General features: G+C 45.6%; 2 protein-coding genes across 6 annotated transcripts in view; one reads left to right on the top strand and one right to left on the bottom strand.

The window, feature by feature from the left end:
- ccdc78 (coiled-coil domain containing 78) overlaps nt 1-10,139 on the top strand; it is a 666,657-nt gene extending 656,518 nt beyond the window's left edge. Inside the window, exon 22 of the mRNA XM_086000593.1 lies at nt 3,900-10,139. Coding sequence (XP_085856719.1) covers nt 3,900-4,026 — 127 coding nt within the window. The 3' untranslated portion in view covers nt 4,027-10,139. The remainder of the gene's footprint in view (nt 1-3,899) is intronic.
- On the bottom strand, nt 3,970-23,336 carry antkmt (adenine nucleotide translocase lysine methyltransferase). 5 transcript variants are annotated; one of them, XM_086000597.1, is made up of 7 exons: nt 22,993-23,026; nt 21,278-21,414; nt 16,176-16,336; nt 14,320-14,457; nt 12,229-12,369; nt 10,531-10,581; nt 6,844-8,855 (listed from the first exon to the last, which is right to left on the bottom strand). In XM_086000597.1, exons 3-7 carry the CDS (start codon nt 16,332-16,334, stop codon nt 8,661-8,663), a joined length of 684 nt encoding a protein of 227 aa, XP_085856723.1. In that variant the 5' UTR covers nt 16,335-16,336; nt 21,278-21,414; nt 22,993-23,026; the 3' UTR covers nt 6,844-8,660. The 5 variants fall into 5 exon arrangements, with proteins under 5 accessions (XP_085856726.1, XP_085856723.1, XP_085856721.1 ...); XM_086000600.1 differs by lacking the exons at nt 6,844-8,855; nt 21,278-21,414 and adding an exon at nt 3,970-4,057 and having other exon boundaries at nt 22,993-23,113; XM_086000595.1 differs by lacking the exon at nt 21,278-21,414 and having other exon boundaries at nt 22,993-23,336.
- Between the last annotated feature and the right edge of the window lie 849 nt (nt 23,337-24,185).

The following is a 24,185-nucleotide window of genomic DNA, read 5'->3' as shown; positions in this document are numbered from 1 at the left end:
CCCCCGCGATTTCCCGAGGCTCTCCCCCCCCGCGATTTCCCGAGGCTCTCTCCACCCCGCCCCCCCGCGATTTCCCGAGGCTCTCCCCCCCGCGATTTCCCGATGCTCTCCCCCCCCCGCGATTTCCCGAGGCTCTCCCCCCCGCGATTTCCCGAGGCTCTCCCCCCCGCGATTTCCCGAGGCTCTCCCCCCCCCCCGCGATTTCCCGAGGCTCTCCCCCCCGCGATTTCCCAAGGCTCTCCCCCCCGCGATTTCCCGAGGCTCTCCCCCCCGCGATTTCCCGAGGCTCTCCCCCCGCGATTTCCCGAGGCTCTCCCCCCGCGATTTCCCGAGGCTCTCCCCCCCGCGATTTCCCGAGGCTCTCCCCCCCCCCGCGATTTCCCGAGGCTCTCCCCCCCGCGATTTCCCGAGGCTCTCCCCCGCGATTTCCCGAGGCTCCCCCCCCGCGATTTCCCGAGGCTCTCCCCCCGCGATTTCCCGAGGCTCTCCCCCCGCGATTTCCCGAGGCTCCCCCCCCGCGATTTCCCGAGGCTCTCCCCCCGCGATTTCCCGAGGCTCTCCCCCCCCGCGATTTCCCGAGGCTCTCTCCCCCCGCGATCTCACGAGGCTGTGTGCTGGCGTCACGGGGGCCGTGCGCATGCGTGCCGGCGTCAAGGCATGCGTGGTTGCCGTTTAAAAAAAAAAACCAGAGCGGGCTCTCGCGGGCGGGCGGCACATGCGCGGTCAGTGCCAGCACCGCGAGGCGGCCCGCGGGGAGTAGGCAGGGAAACCCCGTGGGCTGGCGGCCGTTAGAGCGGGGAGTAGGCAGGGAAACCCCGCGGGCTGGCAGCCGTTAGAGCGGCTCACTTCGGGCCCCGACACCGTCAAACCTGAGAGGGGGAAGGAGAGAGAGACAGAGAGGGAAGAGGAGAAGGAGAGAGAGGGAAGAGGAGAAGGAGAGAGAGGGAAGAGGAGAAGGAGAGAGAGAGAGGGAAGAGAGAGAGATAGAGAAATTTTTGGAGCTTCAGGCCTGCCTGCAGCGGGCCTGGAGACCAGCACCGAGTCCCCCCTGCGCGAGGGTGAGGAGGAGGGAGGGGGGGTTGCTAAACACAATATAAAACTGAAATAAATTGTTAATTAATTCCCTAACACATAATTCAAATATTTACCTTAGTTCCCTAACACACAGAAAGTGTGGGGGAAAAAATCGTGGAAAATCAAGATGGCGGCCACTCACCTCGGTTCAGAAGGATAAGGCCCGCCCACACACGCACCGATTGGTCGACCGGTCAGGTCACCCAAGCGTAGGATTGGTCAATCGTCGAGTCACTCGACACTCAACTGTAGGAAGACCTCGACGTCACACGGTCGCTAATGAGATGCTAATGAGCGGAACGCTGAACGTTTTTGGGATACCGCGGGCGGGATTTTTGTCCGGCCGAAACATAAATACGCCGATGACCGGTCCGGAATCGCAAGCTTTCTTTTGAGGCGACGCGCGCGTCGGTACGCTCTGTAACTTCCAAACGCATCGAGACCAGGCGGACAGAAAGACAGACAGACAGAAGAGCCGCTTTATATATATAGATGAAGATTTTTAAAATATTTTAACTTAAATAAGACTCATTAGTTGTCAGAATGTAATGTTTACTGTTGGTAATTTAGTTTGAGGAGTTACCTTGATTTGGCAACACCTGAGAGAGGAGCTCCAGGCATCTGCTTGTTAAATATGTGGCTCACGCCTATATAAAGAGGCATTAATCATTTTGAAAATTAAACAATATCAGTTATACTGGCACAGAGGTTGCATTTCATATAATTATAAAAATTGTAATTTACGTGTAACTCTATTCACTTTTTTCCTTCTTAAGAAGTGAAACTCAAAGAAGAAAATATATTGTCCATGATACATGGTAAATACTGTAACTGCAATAATTTAGCAGTGGTTTTGTGCACCCACAGTTGATCTTTTATGGCATTGCTCGTGGAGAAAAATATTGGCTTGGAATACTTTGATCCACAGATCATAGTGATCAACAATGTTACATGAACAATGAGTATGTTTATATACTGTTAAAAGAGGTGATTAAAATGAATGAGTGGTGGTTACTATAGAAATGATCACAATCACCATAGACCAAAAACAATGAGCCTTTTCAGTAACATTGTTCCCACTGACCCATTGTGATATTCCCTCAACACTCAATGTGCACGTGTGTGTGTGTACACATATTCTAGGTGTACTTATTAAGTGGGTGGCGTTGCCATGGTTATGCCTGTTGCAACACTCTACCAAATGTTTGCACAAGGGAGTGGCGCACTCACTCAATTAGAGATAATTACATTAGTGTCCTCCGTCACCGATGTTGCGATTAGGTTTTTTATTCTTAGTTTTTTTTACACACCAAAATGCAATTGAAAATATTCCCATTGCAGCAGACATATGGTAAGTTATCTGTTCCCCTAGTAAGAGCGAGGTACCTTGCTTACTGTGAGTGCGTATTAGAAACAGACAGCCTGCAATTTTCCAACAAAGCGGATGAGGACTCGGTAAACCTGCCCTGTAGTGTCAGCACAGACTTATTGCAACGCCCTGCCTGGCAAGTCCACCTCATGGTTTTCGAGTATGGGCTGTTCCAGGGCTGGGGCCTCCTGTAAATATGACAAAGGGCCTGAGAAAGGCACTGCTTTGTTTTGAAAATGTAGGATTTCCAGTAAGTTCCTGTCTTATAATCCTATTTTTCCGCCAGTACCCTTGAGGCCTTCCGCAACTGGTGGGCACCGCAGGGACTGGTGAGCATAGTGGACATGGGTGACAATATTATTTAATTTTATAAGTTTCCTTTGTTTTAGGGTTTGTTTTTCTATTAGTTGTGCCCCTCTAAAAAGGGGGCACTTTTGTTCGTTTGATGACATTCGGGCAATTTAATTAAGAAAAGGCAGAATCCTGTCTTAAGAATGACATAAGTTGCCTGTTCTGTCAGCCGTGGCTTAGTTGGAAGCACTCTTGCCTTCGAGTCAGAAGGCTGTGTGTTCAAGTCCCACTCCAGAGACGTAAGCATAAAAATCTAGGCTGACACCTCAGTGCAGTACTGAGGGAATGATTAGAATGCTGCACTGTTGGAGGTGCCGTCTTTCGGATGAGACGTTAAACCCGAGGCCCCATATGTTCTGTCAGGTGGACATAAACGATCCCATTGTACTATTTTGAAGAGGAGCAGGGGAGTTATCCCCGGTGTCCTGGCCAATATTTATCCCTCAATCAACATCACTAAAAAAAAAACACATTATCTGGTCAATATCACATTGCCGTTTGTGGGACCTTGCTGTGTGCAAATTGGCTGCCGTGTTTCCTACACTTCAAAAGTACTTCATTGACTGTAAAGCGCTTTGGGACGTCCTGAGGTTGTGAAAGGCACTATATAAACGTAAGTCATTCTTTCTGTTTTTGGTATTGAAACATTTCTTTATCATTGTATCTGTGACAAGGTCCCTGCAGCTGGCAAACTATTTCTTACAAACCAAAAAATCATTTGTTCGGAATGTGTGGCTCAGAATCTAATAAGATGTAGGAAAATGCGTGCATTTGAAAAAAACTTTAGAAGGTGTGAGTCAGTTTATTTCCTGATAAATCTCCCATAATCCACAGCTGAAAAAGAGCACTTTGTATAGTAGCCAGCACGTGTTGTCATATGTTTAGGTGACTATGTCACGACTCTGCCCTATTACCTTCACTATGTTTCTGGATTAGATCTGCCTCGCGATAAGAAAAGCTTTAAATGGAGGTTATATATATTTTTTTAATGTGTAAATATTATATCATGTAATATACTTCTAGTTGATTACACAATATTTAGGTTGCAAAGCCATATCGGTTTTGAAACTACATTACCATTTGACTATTTTGTAAAATATTGCAGGTACAAGCAGGAAATTACACGACTCAGAAAACTCGTTGGGACTGAAGTACCGAGAGCGGCCAGTGCTGATGTCCACCATCGCTTACTTCCATGGCAATCACACAGGAACCTCAACTCTGAAATGTAGTAAAGTAACCCCTGATGTCATCAGGAATTTTCTGAGCAGTAATTGGAAAGTGAACATTGTGATTAGTAAAATTACATAGTAGCATTCTTGCCGACACTCTATGCTACAGAAATAAAAGGTACTCATGCTTTCTACTTGTGGTCTGCCCTGGGGGGGTGGCGGGAAGAGACTATATGGTGTTACCATGTGCAAGTAGACTTGTTCACAAACTAGACGTGTTCACAAACTGAACTGTACATAGCAACAGGAGTAAGCCATTCAGCCTCTCGAGCTCATTCAATTAGATCATGGATTATCTGTAGCTTAACTTCATCTGCCCATCTTGGTTCCGTAACCCTTACCAAAATCTATCAATCTCAGTTTTGAAATTTTCAATTGACCCCCAGCCTCAACAACTTGTTGGGGCCGAGAGTTCCAGATTTCCACTACTCTTTGTGCGAAGAAGTGGTTCCTGATATCAGCCATGTACAGCCTAGCTCTAGTTAGCTCTGTATCCTTGGATCATGCTGCAGGCTCCTTAACATATTCATCAGGGGGCTTGTATTCAATCCCATTTGTGAATATTAGTTATTTATATACTTTTTAAACTATTTACAAATTATAATCAGCATCTGTTCTCAACTTTGATAGCTTCAGGATTATTATACGTCTTTTTTAAGTTTTCAGCATTAAACAATTTCCTACTGAAGCACATTATCAGATTGTTTTTGTTGAAGCACAATGCATTTCCTGTCTCACTCCCCCTTTTACTTTTTGTAAACCAGTTTATATTCAGAATAATGGAGAGCCAGATGTGATTACAAGGCAGCAATTGCGTTGAGTGGTTCACATAACATCGTAAACTACAAGGGTAACTATTGCCTGACCCCAGGATGAGATTAGCCTTGAAATCAATCCTACGTAGCCATTTTCCTCTGTCATATATCCCATGGGGAATTATTGGGGTAATTTCTTATCATTTTACTTTATTTATTTTGCCAGTGACAGGTGGTATAGTGGACATATAGTCGACATACAGTATATTGTAACGTTCAACCTTCAGCTTGGATGACTTTGATGTAATTATTATGAATTCTTCAAGTAATTCCACCATTGACTGTAGGGAAATATCATAGCGTATATCCTCTAACAATTAATATCTAGCAAATGCAATTATATCAGACGTCACACTGAGTTTATCTCTCAACTGCAGAAACATTGAAGCCAATCATTTTTAGCCTTTGTTTCCTACTTGAAGATGAACTGCCCAGGCCTGAGGGGATTACTTTCAGGCGCTTATAGGTTAGAAGGCTGCTGATAATGAACAGGGAATATACTGTACGATGGCAAAATACTGCAGATGCTGGAAATCCGAAATAACAACAGAAAATGCTGGAAAAACTCAGCAGGCCAGGCAACATCTGTGGAGAGAAATTATAGAGTCAATGTTTCGGGTGAACCCTTTTTCAAAACTGGAAAGGAAATTAAATAGATCGAAGGCAGGGCTGCGATAGAACAAAAGAAGTAAAGAGACATTAAGAGGTATTCAAAACCAGACGAGATGGTAATAGGACAGTGGAGACAAAAGACAGCTCAGATTAGGTGTGAAGTGTACTGGCAGGATGAGAGACAGCTGCCATGTGGGAGAGAGAAAAAAAAAGGAAAGGGGGGTGGGGAAAGGAAAACCCAAAACAAAGGGGTGGAAAAAAAAATTATAAAATGTAATAGGGGCCGAGGTTATAATCTGAAATTGTTGAACTCGATATTGAGTCCGGAAGGCTGCAAAGTGCCTAATCGGAAGATGAGGTGCTGTTCCTCGAGTTTACGTTGAGCTTCCGTAGAATAATGCAAGAGGCCAAGGACGGTGAGGTCCGAGTGGGAATGGAGCGGTGAATTAAAATGACAGGCGACCGGAAGCTCGGGGTCACCCTTACGGACTGAACGGAGGTATTCCGCAAAGCGGTCACCCAATCTGCGTTTGGTCTCCCCAAACTGTAGAATATACTGTAGCTGGTTGCATAGGAACCTCTCATAAATCTTAATCACTGAAAATTTTACACATTGGGAATATTAGTTTGTGTATATCCAATTTGTAATAATATTTAATTATATAATTGAAAGTGTTGAATGAGTAAACTTAGAAAATTCTCTTGCTGTCTTCTAGCTCTCTTAGGACTTGTGTCTTTTCTTGTCTCTTGTAATCACTGAGCTTCATGTGGGCTTCAAGTGTCCATGCTGCTTTGTTAATTGTGCCATGAGCTGTGCATCCATAGGGTTTAAGGCAGGGCTGTTAACTCTTCCCTTAACTCATACCAGAGTTAAACACAGAATACTTTCCACCTGTACTAGGAAGCTGCTTAAATTCTCGGGCATTTCAATCACTAACTGGGCATTGGTCAGTTGATGTAGAATCTTTCTCATCCTTCTTAATCCTTTCCACCTCATAAATGCTGCCCAACCCTGCTTCACTCACCACTGCCGCTGCACTAATGTAAGGCAAGAGCTTTTTTCTTTAAAAAAAGGATTTCCTGCTTCCTTGTTTTGAGAAGCCAAAAATGTTTGGCATCAAATATTATTTTATTGTGAAAATACTGACAAATATTGGTGCTTTAGGTATATAAATGGGAGGAGGCTCGAGTGGAGCATAACCGCTGGCATAGACTGCTTGGCCTGCTTCTGTGCTGTATATTCTATGTAAAGTTTTTGTAAAAGTTTTAAAATATACATTTTGTTCTGGGTGCTCGCATCCACTGAAGTGGAATAGCATTGACACAGGATGTCAGATCATAGCCACTGCGGCTCATCTTATTAATGAATACGTCCGAGAGTCTAGCGTCATCAACTTTAATACTTTATTTAGAAATACAAGATTTCGCTTCTGTATTATCTTATATTGATACATCAATCAAAGAAACAGGCAAATCCCAGGTGTCCATGTTACTTATATCAGGTCAGCCCACTGGACGGAACCTCGGACACTGAGATTGATCTATGGCGTTGTCAGTCCTGGCTACACCCCACCAAGTCACTAAAGTGCACCAACTTTCATACCCATTCCACAACACATGTACTTTTGGTCACAAGACGTGATGCAACCATAGCACCATGTCGTCGTTTGAAAATCGGTTTGGTCCGGTTCTGCAAATACAGACAGTAGGCCTCATCCCTTAACTCTTCTAGGTTTCTCTGTTCAGTACTTTCTCTGTTATACTTATGTATCCATGGGAACCATGCTTAACTATTTCAAATTCATACACTCAAAGTCATGATACAATTCTGATCTAAGGGTCTATTATCTACAGGAATACAGTTACTTCCTACACCAGCTGTCCTATCTGGTTCAGGCTGCTAATTCTACGAGATGTTTTAGACACATGCTGTATCCGCTATACTAATTAACCTATGATGCTTCCTGCTCATGTCAGGTTATCCTAACTTAAGTGTTTTTTTACTATTACCCCTAAAACCTACACAAAACAGTCATGCAGTCTGGTATTGTTGCTAAGTTTCAAATAACCCATTGATGGTACAAGTGATACGCTCCATTTCTTTAGTTCAGAAGTATAATAACTGACAGAAAGTGCCCCATTTTTAAACTGCGAAGTTTTTCAGTACTCAATGTTAAATCCAATCTTCCTTGCCCATATTGAGAAAGTAACCTCTCGCCCAATGTTGACACAATAGATTCCAATTCGAATCGGGGGGGGGGGGGGGGAAGAGTTTCCACAGGTTTCTGCTGATCTTCTGCTGTAACTTTGGTGAAAGATTGATGGAAACCCTGGAGAAATGCCCTAAACTATTTTTAGCCATTTATACAGAGACACCATTGTTCATTTGATAAAGTTACAGCAGCAGATTGGGGAAACCCAGCACGGAAACGCCTGGCAATAATCTTTAAATATAGAAAACAGGCGTCTGTGGAATAAGTTACAATTTAAATTATTTATAAATAAAATATAAGCACTATAAGTCAGCTGTTTTCTTTTGTGGTAGTACTGTAATAAGTGCAATTGAGCTAAATGCAGTGCTTTTTATAGCGATTTATCCATGTCTTCCATTTTGTAGATTTTGTTTCTGTTCTTTACATGCCCTCCCATCCCACATCACCATTCACAACAGGGTGGTCAGGCCACATGCCCCCAAGCTTCTCTAATGTCACTCTCCAGCTGGGTGCTAGCATAAGGAGACTTGCCCTCTGCTTCTCCCTAGTCAACTGTGTTGAGCGCTGAAATAGTAAATTGATTATACTGGGAGTTGTGGGGAGGGAGAGCCTCCCACTCCATTGCCTAGCGCAATAACGGCGCACAAACATACCGCGCCAATGGGAAACTTCTGACAACTTTTGAAAGTTCGACCTGCCTGAAAAACTCTAAAATTTCTTATGCTGTGTTAAGGTGTGAAATTCAATGAAAAATAGGAGACTGCCTGCCTGCTCTTATTAACAAGGCAACAAAATTCCATTCTTAGAAAATGTAACATTAATTAAAAAGAAAAAAAATGGGTATTTTCTTAGTTTTTTTTAAAGAGGAATCTCTTTTTTTAAAAGCCTGCTGTAGTTGTTAAAAACATCTTCAATTTGTGGTTTGCAGCTAAATTTTTTTTTAACCGTCTCCTCTTTAAGTTACATATCTGCAGTTAACAGTTGGCAGCTGCTGTTATACTGCTGTTCCTTCCGGTGTGATTTGGGATTCATTTTCTTGTCGTACCCTTTTGGCACTGTAACGCCAGGCTCTATCCACCCCCTCCCCAACAATGCAGCACGGTTTCCAGCTCGGGAAAGGGAATCGACCAGCAATGATCCAGGCATCTTCCTGAAGTTCAGATAACAGCTTGGCTTCTAGTAAAGAAAGCTGCACAGAAAGGTTTTTTAATCTCACCGACTAATCCATTGTAACATCAAATAACTCACTATTATGATATCCCTTGCATCCATTGTGCATGCCAAACTATATGGAAGGGGAAGGAGTGCGGTGGGGATTGCAGTGATCAGTCCACACCCTGAATTACACCACTTCTTGTGCCTCTCCACAAAACCACTCAATTTAGAAGATTAAGTAGATAATGATGGGAAGTATTATTGAGAATCTTTATCCCATGAAGCATCACCTTGGGAACACAAACATTGTAGCAACAAATTATGAATCTGCCACTTATTACAGTTTACTTGTGACTGATTAAATCTGTTTGTACTAATAGCTGTAGATAGCATTACGCATATACTTTTACCTTTACCAAGCCTTGCTGTGTCGCGCTTTCACTGTTAACTATTTAATTTTATTAAGGTGAAGGGCCAAGTCCTACAGTACAGGAAGCTACCAATGCTGAGAAGCATAGATGAGCTGGTTCACAAAGTACTAACCAGGTGATGCCAAACATTGGTTTTGAATACCTGCAGATTGTAGGAGGGAGGATTCCACCGTTCTGAGCTCCTGAGAAAGAATGATTTAGAGTAGGAGACAGTGTGGAATGGGTCCCGATTTCAATACAACGGGGGTACACGACGAAGCATTTTTGTCTCTGCATTATTTATTAAATTCTTTCCTGCTGGCCAAAGTGCACCTCGAGTTTAGGTTAGCCACTGTGAGCTGATTTTTCAAGGTGCAAAGAATGTGTGTTATGGTCCAGCTGGTGAATGTCAGGACAAAGACATGCATAGTTGCGGGCAGCTGTGGTTTGACTACTCCCCTTGTTCTTGGATGGGACCCTTCTAACAGGACATTGGCACAGACCAATGAGCCAAGCCATTCCATTCAATTCAAACACTCTACGTGATGGACATCCTGAGGATCAAGTATTAACAGCCATATCTGAGATAAAGACAGGAGTCAAGTCTGTGAGAGGGGCAGAGCCATTATTCTTTGTAGTCCCTTTAACAGACAGCTCTGTAGCCAGCGGCTTCCGATTATGAGCTTCTATTTGAGTCAGTCTGACATCAGGATACAAGCCTAGTGCAAGATCTCCGTGCTAGTGATTAGCTCTGGAAAAATTAAGCGACTGTGTTTCAAAGGCCAGTCTTATTTTGAGAGGGCAATTTTGATTCCGAGGGGAATAGCGCAGGCAGTATTTACTGCAAATCTATTGTTCAATACTGTTCGTTAACCTGTGTAATGTTCAATAAAGTTGTCTTAATGATTTATAGCATCTGATGGAATGTTATTCTTCTGCCTACCAAAGATGAGCAGTTATGTGGCGGCATGTGACATACTCCAGTAAGTCAGAGTGCAGTGACGAGGGTTCTCTGTTCAAACCTTGGGTTTCACTACATTTACCTAGATATTGGACAGGTAAAGTTACACTCTGGATCGTACGGGACATGAGGTCCACTTAGGGAGTGACCAGTGATTCTGAACCCAAAGAAATATCAATTGTATAAGCCCAAAAAATGTAACACAAGTATATTTGGAGATTGGAAGGAAGAGAGCAATGATTCTAGAAATATTGAGAACAGTGATAAGCCAGGTGTGTGTATATACGAGACAGATATGTGTTTGTGAGAGAGAGAGAAAAAGATCACCTATCACTTACCACACTGGGAGCCAGGAAAACTGTGACATTGGAACAGTCTGACAAATCAACCTAAAATAATGGTAAGAAATCCATTGTCATCAATACTTCACCAGTCTGCTTCTAAGTATCACATTTGTGTTGCCCCTAATTTACATAATAGGTATGCACAGATTTTAAATAATTGTAAGAGTACATACAACAATTCTGAACATGAGGCTTTGGTTTCTGATGGACCATGTTTTGCCTGTAATTTTCCCATCTCTCAAGTCCCCTCGCCCCAGCAACATTCCCCAGCTAAGACAAAGGACAAAACGTCCTATTCCAGGCTCTTGCCAATGCTGCTAGGTGACTGGACGCTAGAACAAAAGCAAAATACCGCGCTTGCTGGAAATCTGAAATAAAAACCGAAAATGCTGGAAATACTCAACCAGTCAGGCAGCATCTGTGGAGAAAGGAAAAAAAAGTTAATGTTTCAGGTCGATTACATCTCATCAGAACTGGAAAAAGTTAGAGATGTAACAGGTTGTAAGCAAGTACAGGGGCAGGGAAAGGCGGGGGTGGGGGAAGAGGAAAGAAAAAAAAACTAAGGTCTGTGGTAGGGTGGAAGGCAGGAGAGATTAAAGGATACTAGCATGTGTGCAACACTGGCCTGAGGCGCTCCCGTGAAGCACCCTGGGACATTTTACTATGTTAAAGGTGCTATATAAATGCAAGTTGTTGTAGTTGTAACACGATTTACTTGCTCCACATTATGCACTCTCCTGACTGCTTATCTGAGATTGACACCTTGCTTTGCAGGAGTTGTGAATGAATCTATGCCTGACTCTGCTGCGGTACACTGGCACATTAATCCGCTGTGTCACTGAGCTGCTCCTTGCTTTACCTGTAATGGGTTAACTTTGATAACATTTCCAAATTCTAGGCAATAACCTTCAATCAACAATTTTCACCTGGTCTATATGCTTTATATACAGTTTCAGACCAAAAGTTTTCTCAAAGGAATGTTTCAACATTATATCCTGGGAAAGCACTTGCACTATGCTATGACCTCCTATTGTGTGGTACAATCAGATCGAGTATGTTCAAGGTTGAGATGGATAGATTTTTGGACTCTAGGGGAATCAAGGGATATGGGGAATGGGCGGGAGTTGAGGTCAAAGATCAGCCATGATCTTACTGAATGGCGGAGCAGGCTCGAGGGGCCGTATGGCCTACTCCTGCTCCTAATTCTTATGTTCTTCAAAAGGGAATTGGATAAATACTTGAAGGATTTCAGGGATACAGGAAAAGAGCGGGGGAGCGGGACTAACTGGATTGCTCTTCGAAAGAGCCGGCCAGACTCGATGGGCCGAATGGCCTCCTTCTGTGCTGTACTATTCTATTCTAAGTAGGTTACTTATCAATTGCTGGTCTTTTATCGAGAAAGCAGTCCTTTGACACATCCCTCTCTATGAAATCTGTTCATTTCTTAAACAAATGTGATGGCTGTTCAGAAAACTGAATAGAAACTGACCAAATACAGTACTGCTATATTCACATCCCCCAGGCTAGAAAATAATGGTCAGTTACTGGTTTGTACCAATCATATAGACACTTGTAGAATTTTATTGGAATTTGACTGCCAAAGAAAATTAGCACTTAAAAGCGATTTAATATCAAATGATGAAGCCCTCCTGCCCTCCTTTGTACATTAACTCAAAATGAATATATTTCTACCTTCCACAAATCTTGTTTCACGTAAGAAACCTTCTCATGATAGCCTGCTCTCCAAGCGTAGAACTTTGACAGCCTGAGGAGCCACGGGTTCAGTTCATAGCCAACTGCTGGATGGAAGCCATGTTTACTGGCTTCTAAAACCTGCGGAGCAACACAGATCCTGCTAATTAATATCGCAATGAAACGTTTAGTTACAACGGATCGCGTGACGTTGAACAAAAATGTAATCTGGAGGGTGAACAAAAATGTCCTCTGGACGGTGGTAATTCTACAACAAGAAAGAAGCATTTGATTCAGTCCAAAACTTAACAGTTGCAACCAATTTTTCTCACATATTACATAGAATTTACATCACAGAAATAGGCCATTGGGCCCAACTGGTCTATGCCAGTGTTTATGTTCCACACGAGCCTCCTCCCCACCCTTACGTTTAACCCTTGTATCGCTACAACAGGGAAGCAGTTGATTGGTCTGTCCTCTCGGTGAGGAAGGGGAAAGAGAGAGTGAAACACCAAAGTGGGGCTATTTCCAGGCCTCAGATATAACTTGCTCTAAGTGATCAACTTTCACTGATAATTTACCACTTCAAGCAGGGTGACTGTACGGTAGGTTTTTCAATATCTTGAAGAGGACTAATTTGCAGGATTATGGGGGAAAAGCAGCGGTGTGGGACTGAATTGGACAGCTTTCAAAGAGCCGGCATTGGCACGACGGGCCGAATGGCCTCCTTCTGTGCTGTAAGATTCTATTCTATGATTCTCTGAACATTGTCATTTTTTTAAAGTAATTTTTTTGTCAAGAGTTTTCCAGTGCTATGATATTGATCATTGCTGATGATGGTACTCTACCAACTATCTCAATATGTTATTCTATTCTCCCTCCTCAGCATCACTCCCCAACTGAGATGTTAGGCAGGTGACTATCTCCCAGGCCCCTGCCAGTGCTGTCCTGTAACTAGGAAGTGCTTAAGAATGGCTCACTCTCCACTTTTCCTTCAAGCCTGTGGGATCAGCCCAGCAAGAATCGCAGAGTAGTAGGATGTGGGCTTAACACTCCCTTGTGTGTGGCCCAGGCACATCCTTCAGAGGAAAAAGGAAAAATTAAAGCACGATTCATTTTTACCTCGTTATGCATTTTCAGCCAGCCAATCATGCAGCAATTGGCTGGGAAGTTGAGCTCATGAGTAATGGTAATGTCCTAGGAATAGGTCAGATCTCCTTCCATCTCTCTCAACTGGAGAATCATGCATGGCATGAGGAGCAAAGAGTATTTTTTGCTGTATACATGGGGAGCTGACAGGAAGAGAAATTTTAACGGGGGAACATGGACTCATGCCCACAATCCCCTACACAGTGAATCACACGGTACTCCCAGCTGTGCCACCGTGGGAAGGCACCATGTGGAAGTAACCCGCCATGTGAGGATATGTGTGCAGGCCTACACCCAGGGCCCTAGGTAAAACACAACATAACACAGAAAAACTACATACAACTGCTGGATCAAAATATTCTAGCATTTTAAACATACTGTCAGAAGGGAGCGAGACAGAGTCAGCAGATTCATGACAATATAAATACCAATGCTCGCGGTTGCTTTAATGGATCGGTTGGCGGGGGGGTCTGTAGATGAGCCCCGAATGTTCTTGGTGCCCAGGGGCCAGGAGAATTCTTAATCCGCTCAGCAACCAGCTTTCATGCAAGGCGGACAGAGCAGATGGAAATGAGTCCAGTCTACTCTCCTGCACCTTCTCGGGGGCAGTTTCAGAGCAGAATTGCCAGAAGCAAAGGTGTAGGTTGGGAATGGTGTGTGGCAACCCAAAGAAATAACAACAAAAATCTCAATTTTTTAAAAAGTAAACAAAGAAGGCAGTTAAATAGCTTTCACGAAATGAGGGGAATCATGCCACTGAGTTCTGGGGATCTGGCTAATTCAGGTTTAAAAAAAAAATAGTAGTCTTTATAATGCTGTTGGTGTTAAGTATGCAGGTGTTAAGAATGCACTGAAATCCAAGTTGAATCATAACAGTTGCTCATAGTTCTGTTTGCAGAATCTGGATAAATATGTTGGATTTTAGTCCAAATGTTTACATACAATTCTTCCATCACCCGATCCCAAGTCCACCATCTTGCCAGACCGGCCTTCCAGTAACGTCATCACATTCTGCACCTGCTTGCGGCTTGCAGGTATGTACGGTACCTGGTTAAAGATAATCACAGGTATGTACGGTACCTGGTTAAAGATAATCACACCTCTTTATTGTGCTCAGTTTTGTTTACACCGAGAGATCTCACTTTCCTCAGAACTGAAAAACACACAATCCACAGTTAACCTATGTAAAAATGATTCTGAAGACCAGGCACATTTTTATATTTCTAATTCGGCTAAAAATTCACCGGTTCAATAAGTTTTTTTTATTCGTTCATGGGACGTGGGCGTCACTGGCAAGGCCAGCATTTATTGCCCATCCCTAATTGCCCTTGAGAAGGTGGTGGTGAGCCGCCTTCTTGAACTGCTGCAGTCCGTGTGGTGAAGGTACACCCACAATGCAGTTAGGGAGGGAGTTCCAGGATTTTGACCCAGCGACGATGAAGGATCGGCGATATACTTCCAAGTCAGGATGGTGTGTGACTTGGAGGGGAACTTGCAGGTGGTGGTGTTCCCATGCGCCTGCTGCCCTTGTCCTTCTAGGTGGTAGGGGTCGTGGGTTTGGGAGGTGCTGCCGAAGAAGCCTTGGCGAGTTGCTGCAGTGCATCTTGTAGATGGTACACACTGCAGCCACGGTACACCAGTGGTGGAGGGAGTGAATGTTTAAGGTGGTGGATGGGGTGCAGCACGATAGCCACCACTTGCCAAATTAAGTGTGGCTCGTGGTCACTATGGTTGCCTGATCGGGGAGAAAATTCCCAGAAAATCATTTTTCCTTGAAATGGCTTAGGTTTTTTTTAAATCTTGTTTTTTGCCTCTCCCAGGAGATCACATGGCTGCTGGTGGGTGGGAAGCGTGGGAGGTCATGATGCAACATGACCATATGGAACAGGCTCGATTTCTTTCCCTGTCCACCATCTTTGTCTGTTCACTGACCATAATTGAGTGCTAAATAATGGTAATGAGTCGTTGACTAAAGTTTAGTTTTAAGTGCAGGAACTGAAAATTCTTTCAGGTAAAACCTGTAGTCTTCCTTTTAGCTATAAAGGAGTAATCATATTGAATTCTCCTTCAGCGTCATCAGAAATTTCCTGTTCACTGCCATAAAAGAGGTCAGATTTATGGACAACATTCGCAGTTCATGATCGCTGAAACTAAAAGAGGGATCTACTCAATGGGAGGAACTTAGAACAGGAGTACAGGTGTTTAGGATGATGTGGCAATTGACATGAATATACTTTATCCTCAAGCTGATAGTACTAGTTGTTTTATTAATTCATTCATGGGATGTGGGTGCAAGGCCAGCATTTATTGTCCATCCCTAACTGCCCTGGAGATGGTGGTGGTGAGCCACCTTCTTGAACGCTGCAGTCTGATGAAGGTACTCCCACAGTGCTGACTTTGTCATGGCGCTTTGGTACAACTGAGTGGCTTGCTGGGCCATTTCAGTGGGCTTGTTAAGAGCCAACCACATTGCTGTGGGTCTGGAGTCACATATAGGCCAGACCGGGTAAGGATGACAGGTTTGTTTCCCTAACGGACATTAGTGGACCAGATGGGTTTTTACGACAATCTGATAGTTTCATGATCACCATTACTGGTACTAGCTTTTTAATTCCACATTAACTGAATTTAAATTCCCCAGCTGCTGTGGTGGGATTTGAACTCGTGTCTCTGGATTATTAGTCCAGTAACATAACCACTATGTCCCTCCACTAGTTTGGTGGTTAACATGAAGCAAAGCTGTCTGATCTGCACGGTGTACACAGAAAGCACTTTATAGTAAGTTGTGCTTCTCCTACCTGTAACCTTAGAGGGACCCTCCTGAAACCAGGCATCAGTATCCCTGCCCATACCATATATGCAGTTAATCCTGTGCAGCCAGCGATCTGCAGTAAACCCCAGCCGCCAACTGACTGCTTCTTGAACTCAGCTTCCCCTTCGTTATCATCCTGGTCCATTCCTAAAAAAAGAACAAAATGGGTTGGAAATGTATAGTTTTGTGTATATAGTGATACAAGTCTCAACCAGACGATCAGGGGTCGAGCAGCATAGTGATCCCACTGTATTGCACCAAGTGGCAAGGTTAGAATCATAGAAACTTGTAGTGTCCGTGTGTAGATAAAGACACTGAAGACAGGAGTTGGTTCATAGGTATTTACTAAGCAAGTCTGGGGGGGGTTTCTAAAGGATATACACAATACACAGGCTTATATAGCCCAAGTGGCAATTACCGGCATTACGCACACCTGGGGCTCTTAAAGGCACATACACCATAATTGCTCTTAAAGGCACATACACCACAAAACTTACAGCACAGGAGGCTACTCGGCCCGTCGTGCCTGTGCTGGCTCTTTGAGACAGCAGTCGTGCTTAGTCCCACACCTATAGATTATATATCATGAGAGCTACAGATAAAGGGAAACTCCTAACCATAGACTGAAGGGACAGCTAGTTTCCCTCGTGTTTCTGCCCGTTTTCCCCTACCTTCTGGAGACATTGATTTCTTCCTGGGATCTAATTCTACAGGTGTTGGTCACCCCCAGTAACTCAGCCAACTGGCTCCTATTCGTGTGCGAGCCTTGACCGTGGGTTCTGGCAGGCTACTCCACCATGGGAGCGTCACAGGTGAACCTGATCCTGCCATGACCTTCTGTCCACACATACGCAGTGCTGGATGCTGCATGTTTCAATGGTGTTCAGTTAGCCACCTAACCCAGTGATGAGCTAACTCAATACAGGCCAAGAATCAAACCTGGAACCTTCCTGGTCTGTACATCTGATCTACTCATTGCCTTAACCCTTTGAGCAATCAGAGACGCAAGCACGTTTATTTATTCAATCTGGTGTATTTTTAAAATTATTTTCAGCAACACTCTCCTGCTAAATTTGTAAAACAAACTCAAAGTTATTGTTCAACATCTTGTATACAAAAGTTTTCATCAAGATTATAAGGAAATTAAGTCTCTACACATCAAGTTTAACTGCAAAGTATTAAAAGTTAGCATTTACTGCTGGCTGTAAAAGGGGTGATTTTACACTCTACTTGGTATACAATACCCTTGTATTAAAGCGAAGGACCTATACAAACTGAGACAGGAGAAGCCAGGGTGTAAAGAGAAAATTAAATATGCCAATGTTTTGGATCAGAGGTTATTCCCTGGTGACTACTGGAGTAGAAAGTAATCTGCACCGGCAACATGTGAGATTAAATACTGGTTTTAGATGTGATCCAATTGACATTAAAGATTGCCATGGTGGCACAATGGTGCTACACTGTGGGCACCCAGCTGAATGGAAAAATGGCAAGGAATGTCCCCAAACGGATACAGGCAAATGGGGAAGGAGAAACTCAATCGAATTGCTTTTGAAGTGAACTTTTAGCTTTAATTTTGTGTTCCTGCAATCATCATCTCACTAACTCCATTACATACAGAGCACTTCGGCTGGAACACGTTACTCAATAATCACTCTCCAAGGGTTTATTAAAGCACACTCTGGTCTGTATGTTCTGTCTCTCTCCACCCACCCAACGGTGCAGGGAGTTTGCAGCTGGGCAGGTAACCAACTGGTAACCAACTGGTCTGACAGGTGAAAGCCCCTCTGTTTACAATTACAATCTTTTTTTTCCCCATTCATTCTCAGAATGTGGGCATAGAGTAACATAGTAACATAGAGATAGGAACAGGAGTAGGCCATTCGGCCCTTCGAGCCTGCTCCGCCATTCAATGAGATCATGGCTGATCCTCGTCTGAGATCATAGCTGATCTTACCAGTTCAGTACCCCGTCCCCGCCTTTTCTCCGTAACCCTTAATCCCCTTAGCCTTCAGAAATATATCCAATTCTCTCTTGAAAATATTTATTGAATTAGCCTTCACAGCCCTCTGTGGCAGGGAATTCCACAGGCTCACCACTCTTTGAGTGAAGAAATTCTTCCTCATCTCTGTTTTAAATGATTTGCCCGCTATTTTTAGACTGTGGCCCCTGGTTCTGTGCTCCCTGGCCATTGGAAACATTCTCTCTGAATTCAGCCTGTCCAGGCCTGCCATAATTTTATATGTTTCGATGAGATCCCCTCTCAATCTTCTAAACTCCAGTGAGTACAAGCCCAAACTATTTAATCTCTCTTCGTAGGTCATTCCCGCCATTCCAGGTATCAGCCTGGTGAATCGCCGTTGCACTCTTTCCATGGCAAGAACATCCTTCCGCAGATGGGGCGACCAAAACTGTACACAATACTCCAGATGCGGTCTCACCAGCACCTTGTACAGCTGTAGTAAGGTATCCCTATTCCTATACTCGAACCCCCTTGATATGAAGGCCAACATACCATTTGCCTTCTTAATCGCCTGTTGCACCTGCATGCTCTCCTTCAGTGACTGGTGCACAAGAACACCCAGGTCCCTCTGCACTTCCCCATCTCCCAATCTATTGCCATTTAGATAATAATCTACCCTCCTGTTTTTACCCCCAAAGTGGATAACCTCGCATTTATCCACATTATAGTGCATCTGCCACGTATCCGCCCATTCCCCCAACCTGTCCAAATCGCACTGTAGCCTCCTGACATCCTCATCAGAGCCCACCCCTCCTCCTAGTTTAGTGTCGTCAGCGAATTTGGAAATATTGCATCCAATTCCCTGATCCAGATCATTTATATATATTGTGAACAGCTGGGGTCCCAGGACAGATCCTTGCGGCACCCCGCTGGTCACTGCCTGCCACTCTGAAAACGAGCCGTTTATTCCAACTCTCTGTTTTCTATCCGCCAGCCAGTTCTCTATCCACGTTAATACTTTGCCCCCAATCCCATGAGCCTTAATTTTGCATGACAATCTTTTGTGTGGAACCTTATCGAAGGCTTTCTGGAAGTCAAGGTACACCACATCCACTGGCTCTCCCCCATCTATTTTACCAGTTACTTCCTCAAAAAATTCCAGCAGATTAGTCAAACACGATTTACCCTTTGTAAATCCATGTTGACTCTGTCCGATCCTTTCCCCATTTGTCAAGTGCTCCGCTATTTTATCCTTAATAATGGACTCTAGCATTTTGCCCACAACCGATGTAAGGCTTACTGGTCTATAATTCCCTGCTTTCTCTCTACCCCCCTTTTTAAATATTGGGGTAACATTAGCTACCCTCCAATCCACGGGTACTGTTCCCGAGTCAATGGAGTTCCGGAAGATGATCCTTAGAGCATCTGCTATCTCCAGGGCCACCTCCTTAAGTACCCTAGGATGTAGTTTATCAGGCCCCGGGGATTTGTCGGCCTTCAGTCCCCTCAACTTACCCAACACCATATCCCTAGAGATACTAATTTCTGTCAGCTCCTCCCTCTCATTAGTCCCTATGTTTGCCGATATTCCTGGGAGGTTATTTGTGTCCTCCTTTGTGAATACAGAACCAAAGTATGAGTTTAATTGGTCTGCCATTTCCTTATTCTCCATTATATATTCTCCCGAATCGGACTGCAGGGGACCGACTTGGGATTTTACCAGTCTTTTCCTCCTGATATACCAATAAAAGCTTTTGCAGTCTGTCTTTATTTTTGCTGCAAGTTTACTTTCGTATTCTATTTTCCCCTTCCTGATTAATCCCTTTGTCCTCTTCTGCTGTATCCTGTACTGCCCCCAATCTTCCGGTCTGGTGCTTTTTTTTGCCAGTTGATATGCCCTTTTTTTTGATTTTATGCTGTCCCTAATTTCCCTCGTTATCCACGGTTGAGTCACCTTTTTAGGTTTATTTTTATGCCAAACCGGTATAAACATGTTCTGGAATTCTTCCATTCTATCTTTGAATGCTTGCCATTGTCTATCCACTGTCAATCCCCCCAGAAACACCACCCAATCAATCTTACCCAATTCCCGTCTCATACCCTCGTAATTCCCTTTATTTAAGTTCTGGACCTTAGTCTCTGATTCAATTTCCTCACTCTCCATCTCGACTGAGAGCTCGATCATATTATGATCGCTCTGACCCAAGGGGCCTCGTACAAGAAGATTGGTGATAAGTCCCTTCTCATTGCACAATACCCAGTCTAAAATGGCCTGATCTCGAGTCGGCTCCTCGACATATTGGTCCAGATAACCGTCCCGAAAACATTCCAGGAATTCCTCCTCCTCAGAATTTTTACTAATTTGGGTAGTCCAATCAATATGTAAATTAAAGTCACCCATGATGACAGCTGTGCTCTTATCGCACGCTTCTCTAATTTCCCTTTTTATGTTTTCCCTCACCTCCATATTACTATTTGGAGGCCTATATATCACACCCACTAACGTTTTTCTCCCCTTGCTATTTCTCATTTCTACCCATACAGATTCCGTTTCATCCGAGTTAATATCCTTCCTTTCCATTGCATTAATCCCCTCCTTTACCAGCAATGCTACCCCACCTCCCCTACCTTTTTGCCGATCCTTCCTAAATATTGTATATCCCTGGATGTTAAGTTCCCAGCCTTGCCCACCCTGCAGCCACGTTTCTGTAATCCCAATCAAATCATACTTGTTTACCTCTATTTCCACAACTAATTCATCCACCTTGTTCCTAATGCTTCTAGCATTAAGATACAAAGCCTTCAGGCTTGCTTTTTTCACACTCTCATTATGAATTAGTTTGGCCCTTTGTGTTTCTCTCCTTTGCTTATTGCTTCTCACCTTTCTACCATCTATTTCTGACTTCATATGACTTCCCTCTTTTCCACTACCTAGGTTCCCATCCCCCTGCCAAATTAGTTTAAATCCTCCCGAACCGTCCTAGAAAATATTACCCCGAGGACATCGGCTCCCTCACAGTTCAGGTGTAGTGGGTGAGGAAGAAGTGAACACTGGGGATCAGTTGCCCTTTTTAGCAGCGGTAGATTCGCGATTTGAATGGCAGCGATATTAGGGTTATCAGTACCAGGAACAATTCACGGTTGCCCAGTAGATGATGATACAACCGAGTGATTTGCTAGGCCACTGAGAGGGAACATTACAATGAGGTGCAACTGGAGTCACGTATCAGCCAGGCCGGGTAAGCGCAGCAGGTTTCCTTCCCTAAAAGGCATTAGTAAACCAGTTAGGTTTTGACAATTCGACAATTTCATGGTCACTTTAACTGATCCCATCTTTTTATTTCCAGATATTTCTTTAAGCGGAATTTAAATTCTCAGACTGTCATGGTGGGATTTAAACTAAAAAAACTCTGATTACTCTGGGTTCCAGGACTCTGGATTATTACTGCGGGTTCCGGGGCTCTGGAGTATTACTCCGGGTTCCGGGGCTCTGGGTGATTACTCTGGGTTTCGGGGCTCTGGGTTATTACTCTGGGTTCCGGGGCTCTGGGTTATTACTCCAGATTCTGGGGCTCTGGGTTATTACTCCGGATTCCGGGGCTCTGGGTTATTACTCCGGGTTCCGGGGCTCTGGTTGATTACTCCGGGTTCCGGGGCTCTGGGTGATTACTCCGGGTTCGGGGGCTCTGTGTTGTTACTCTGGGATTCGGGGGCTCTGGGTTGTTACTCCGGGTTTCGGGGGCTCTGGGTTGTTACTCCAGGTTCCGGAGGCTCTGGGTTGTTACTCCGGGGCCTCTGGGTTGTTACTCCGGGTTCTGGGGGCTCTGGGTTGTTACTCCGGGTTCCGGGGGCTCTGGGTTGTTACTCCGGGTTCCGGGGGCTCTGGGTTGTTACTCCGGGTTCCGGGGGCTCTGGGTTGTTACTCCGGGTTCCGGGGGCTCTGGGTTGTTACTCCGGGTTTCGGAGGCTCTGGGTTGTTACTCCGGGTTCCCGGGCTCTGGGTTATTACTCCGGGTTTAGGGGGCTCTGGTTTGTTACTCCGGGTTCCCGGGCTCTGGGTTATTACTCCGGGTTTCGGGGGCTCTGGGTTATTACTCCGTGTTTCGGGGGCTCTGGGTTATTACTCCGTGTTCCGGGGCTCTGGTTTATTACTCCGGGTTTCGGGGCTCTGGTTCATTACTCCGGGTTGCGGGGCTCTGGTTTATTACTCCGGGTTTCGGGGGCTCTAGGTTATTACACCGGGTTTCGGGGCTCTGGTTCATTACTCTGGGTTGCGGGGCTCTGGTTTATTACTCCGGGTTTCTGGGTTATTACTCCGGGTTTCGGGGGCTCTGGGTTATTACTCTGGGTTTCGGGGGCTCTGGGTTATTACTCTGGGTTTCGGGGGCTCTGGGTTATTACTCCGGGTTTCGGGGCTCTGGTTCATTACTCCGGGTTGCGGGGCTCTGGTTCATTACTCCGGGTTTCGGGGGCTCTGGTTCATTACTCCGGGTTGCGGGGCTCTGGTTTATTACTCCGGGTTTCGGGGGCTCTGGATTATTACTCCGGGTTTCGGGGGCTCTGGGTTATTACTCCGGGTTTCGGGGCTCTGGTTCATTACTCCGGGTTGCGGGGCTCTGGTTCATTACTCCGGGTTTCGGGGGCTCTGGTTCATTACTCCGGGTTGCGGGGCTCTGGTTTATTACTCCGGGTTTCGGGGGCTCTGGGTTATTACTCCGGGTTTCGGGGGCTCTGGGTTATTACTCCGGGTTTCGGGGGCTCTGGGTTATTACTCCGGGTTTCGGGGGCTCTGGGTTATTACTCCGGGTTTCGGGGGCTCTGGTTGGGGCCGCGCACTAACCCGGTCCTTCAGCACATCCGCCCCCGGATCCTCCTAATGAGCGCCGCTCTAATCCTGTCCCCCGGCCCCCAGCGCCCGGGCTTTCGGTTCCGCCCGCTGTGCGCATGCGCAGCGAGCTCCGCGGGGCCGGGAGGAGGAGCGGGTTTCAGGCTTCGCCTCGCTTGCCGGCTCCTGATCGATTTTCTCCTTCCCCGAGAGCACCCGGTGATTCCGAATTAAAAGGAGCGCAAAGCCAGTTAAACTGGCAGCGGGTTGCCAATCCTCCCGCATTGACTGGGAGCCTCCCGGAATTGAACGTTGTTCTCGGGACGCGGTGGCGGCCAGGATCTCGCTACTGCCCCGCACGGAGGGTCGGCCAAGGAAATGGCGTTGCGGCCGCATCTCCCCTTTACCGCCCCCGCGAACGGAGGTTGGGTGGCTGGCGCTGACACCGAGGGGGCGCTAACAGGGCGCAAAGCAACTAGCGCCTGAGCGTGGCGCCGCTAACGCCTCCTGTGAAATTCAGCGCGAGGTTAGTGGCGCTGGTAGCTCCCCGCGGCACTGTGCCTCCAGAGATGACATCATCGCCTCGTACAGCGCCCCGGCCGCAAACTTGGCTAATGCCGCCTGCCCTACCGCCGGACGCTATGTCCGACAGGGTCAAGGTGGCGTGTTTGCGGCCGGGACGGCGATAATTAAAGGGCAGGTGCCGGGTGGCCATTTTTTTTGGGCCGCCTGCCAGTACCTGCCCCCTCTGGCCTCCTCCTGCGGGGTGCCAGCCGCGAGCCGCTCTTTTGCTGGCACCCCGCTCCCTGGTGGTCAAGCAGGGCCCTGGTGCACACTGTGCTAGGCCCCTCCCCTTTAATCAGTTGAGGGCAGCGTTATGTGCCAGCAACAGCGCCGCGATATTCAATGGGAGCGGCCAAAGAGGTAGGGGGAGCGCTTCCAGTAGCACCCCGCCTCCTGCTTGGGGCGCTACCAATGAATTTCAGGTGTGGGGGCGCTAAATGTAGCACCCCGGTGAAGTTATCGCCCCAAAGGGGGCGCAAGCCAATTTTCCCCCTAAACCTGAAGGTAATAAGCACAATGGGAGAAGAAGCTAAAGAGGTATGGACTCAGAGGAACATGACTAAACCATTCAGCTCCTAGAGCCTGTTCTGCCATTCAACTAGATCATGGCTGATCTGTACCTCAACTCCATTTACCCACCTTTG

Source organism: Somniosus microcephalus, chromosome 11, assembly GCF_052327205.1.
Source record: "Somniosus microcephalus isolate GS21.2 chromosome 11, FLI_Smic_1.0, whole genome shotgun sequence".
In the NCBI taxonomy this organism is placed as follows: domain Eukaryota; kingdom Metazoa; phylum Chordata; class Chondrichthyes; order Squaliformes; family Somniosidae; genus Somniosus; species Somniosus microcephalus.
The sequence above is the reverse complement of the archived record's forward strand: the minus strand, read 5'-3'. Positions and strand labels throughout refer to the sequence as shown.

Bases quoted from the DNA above. Each gene is read 5' to 3' on its own strand.
- antkmt (XM_086000595.1), bottom strand. From the start codon at position 23,098: ATGCGCACAGCGGGCGGAACCGAAAGCCCGGGCGCTGGGGGCCGGGGG. The intron at 14,458-16,175 runs GTAGGAGAAGCA...ATCTTTAACCAG, and splicing joins GGGTCCCTCTAAGGTTACAG to GTACCGTACATACCTGTGAT. The intron at 8,856-10,530 runs GTAAGTGATAGG...CTTTCTGTGCAG, and splicing joins TTTTCCTGGCTCCCAGTGTG to CTTTCTTTACTAGAAGCCAA.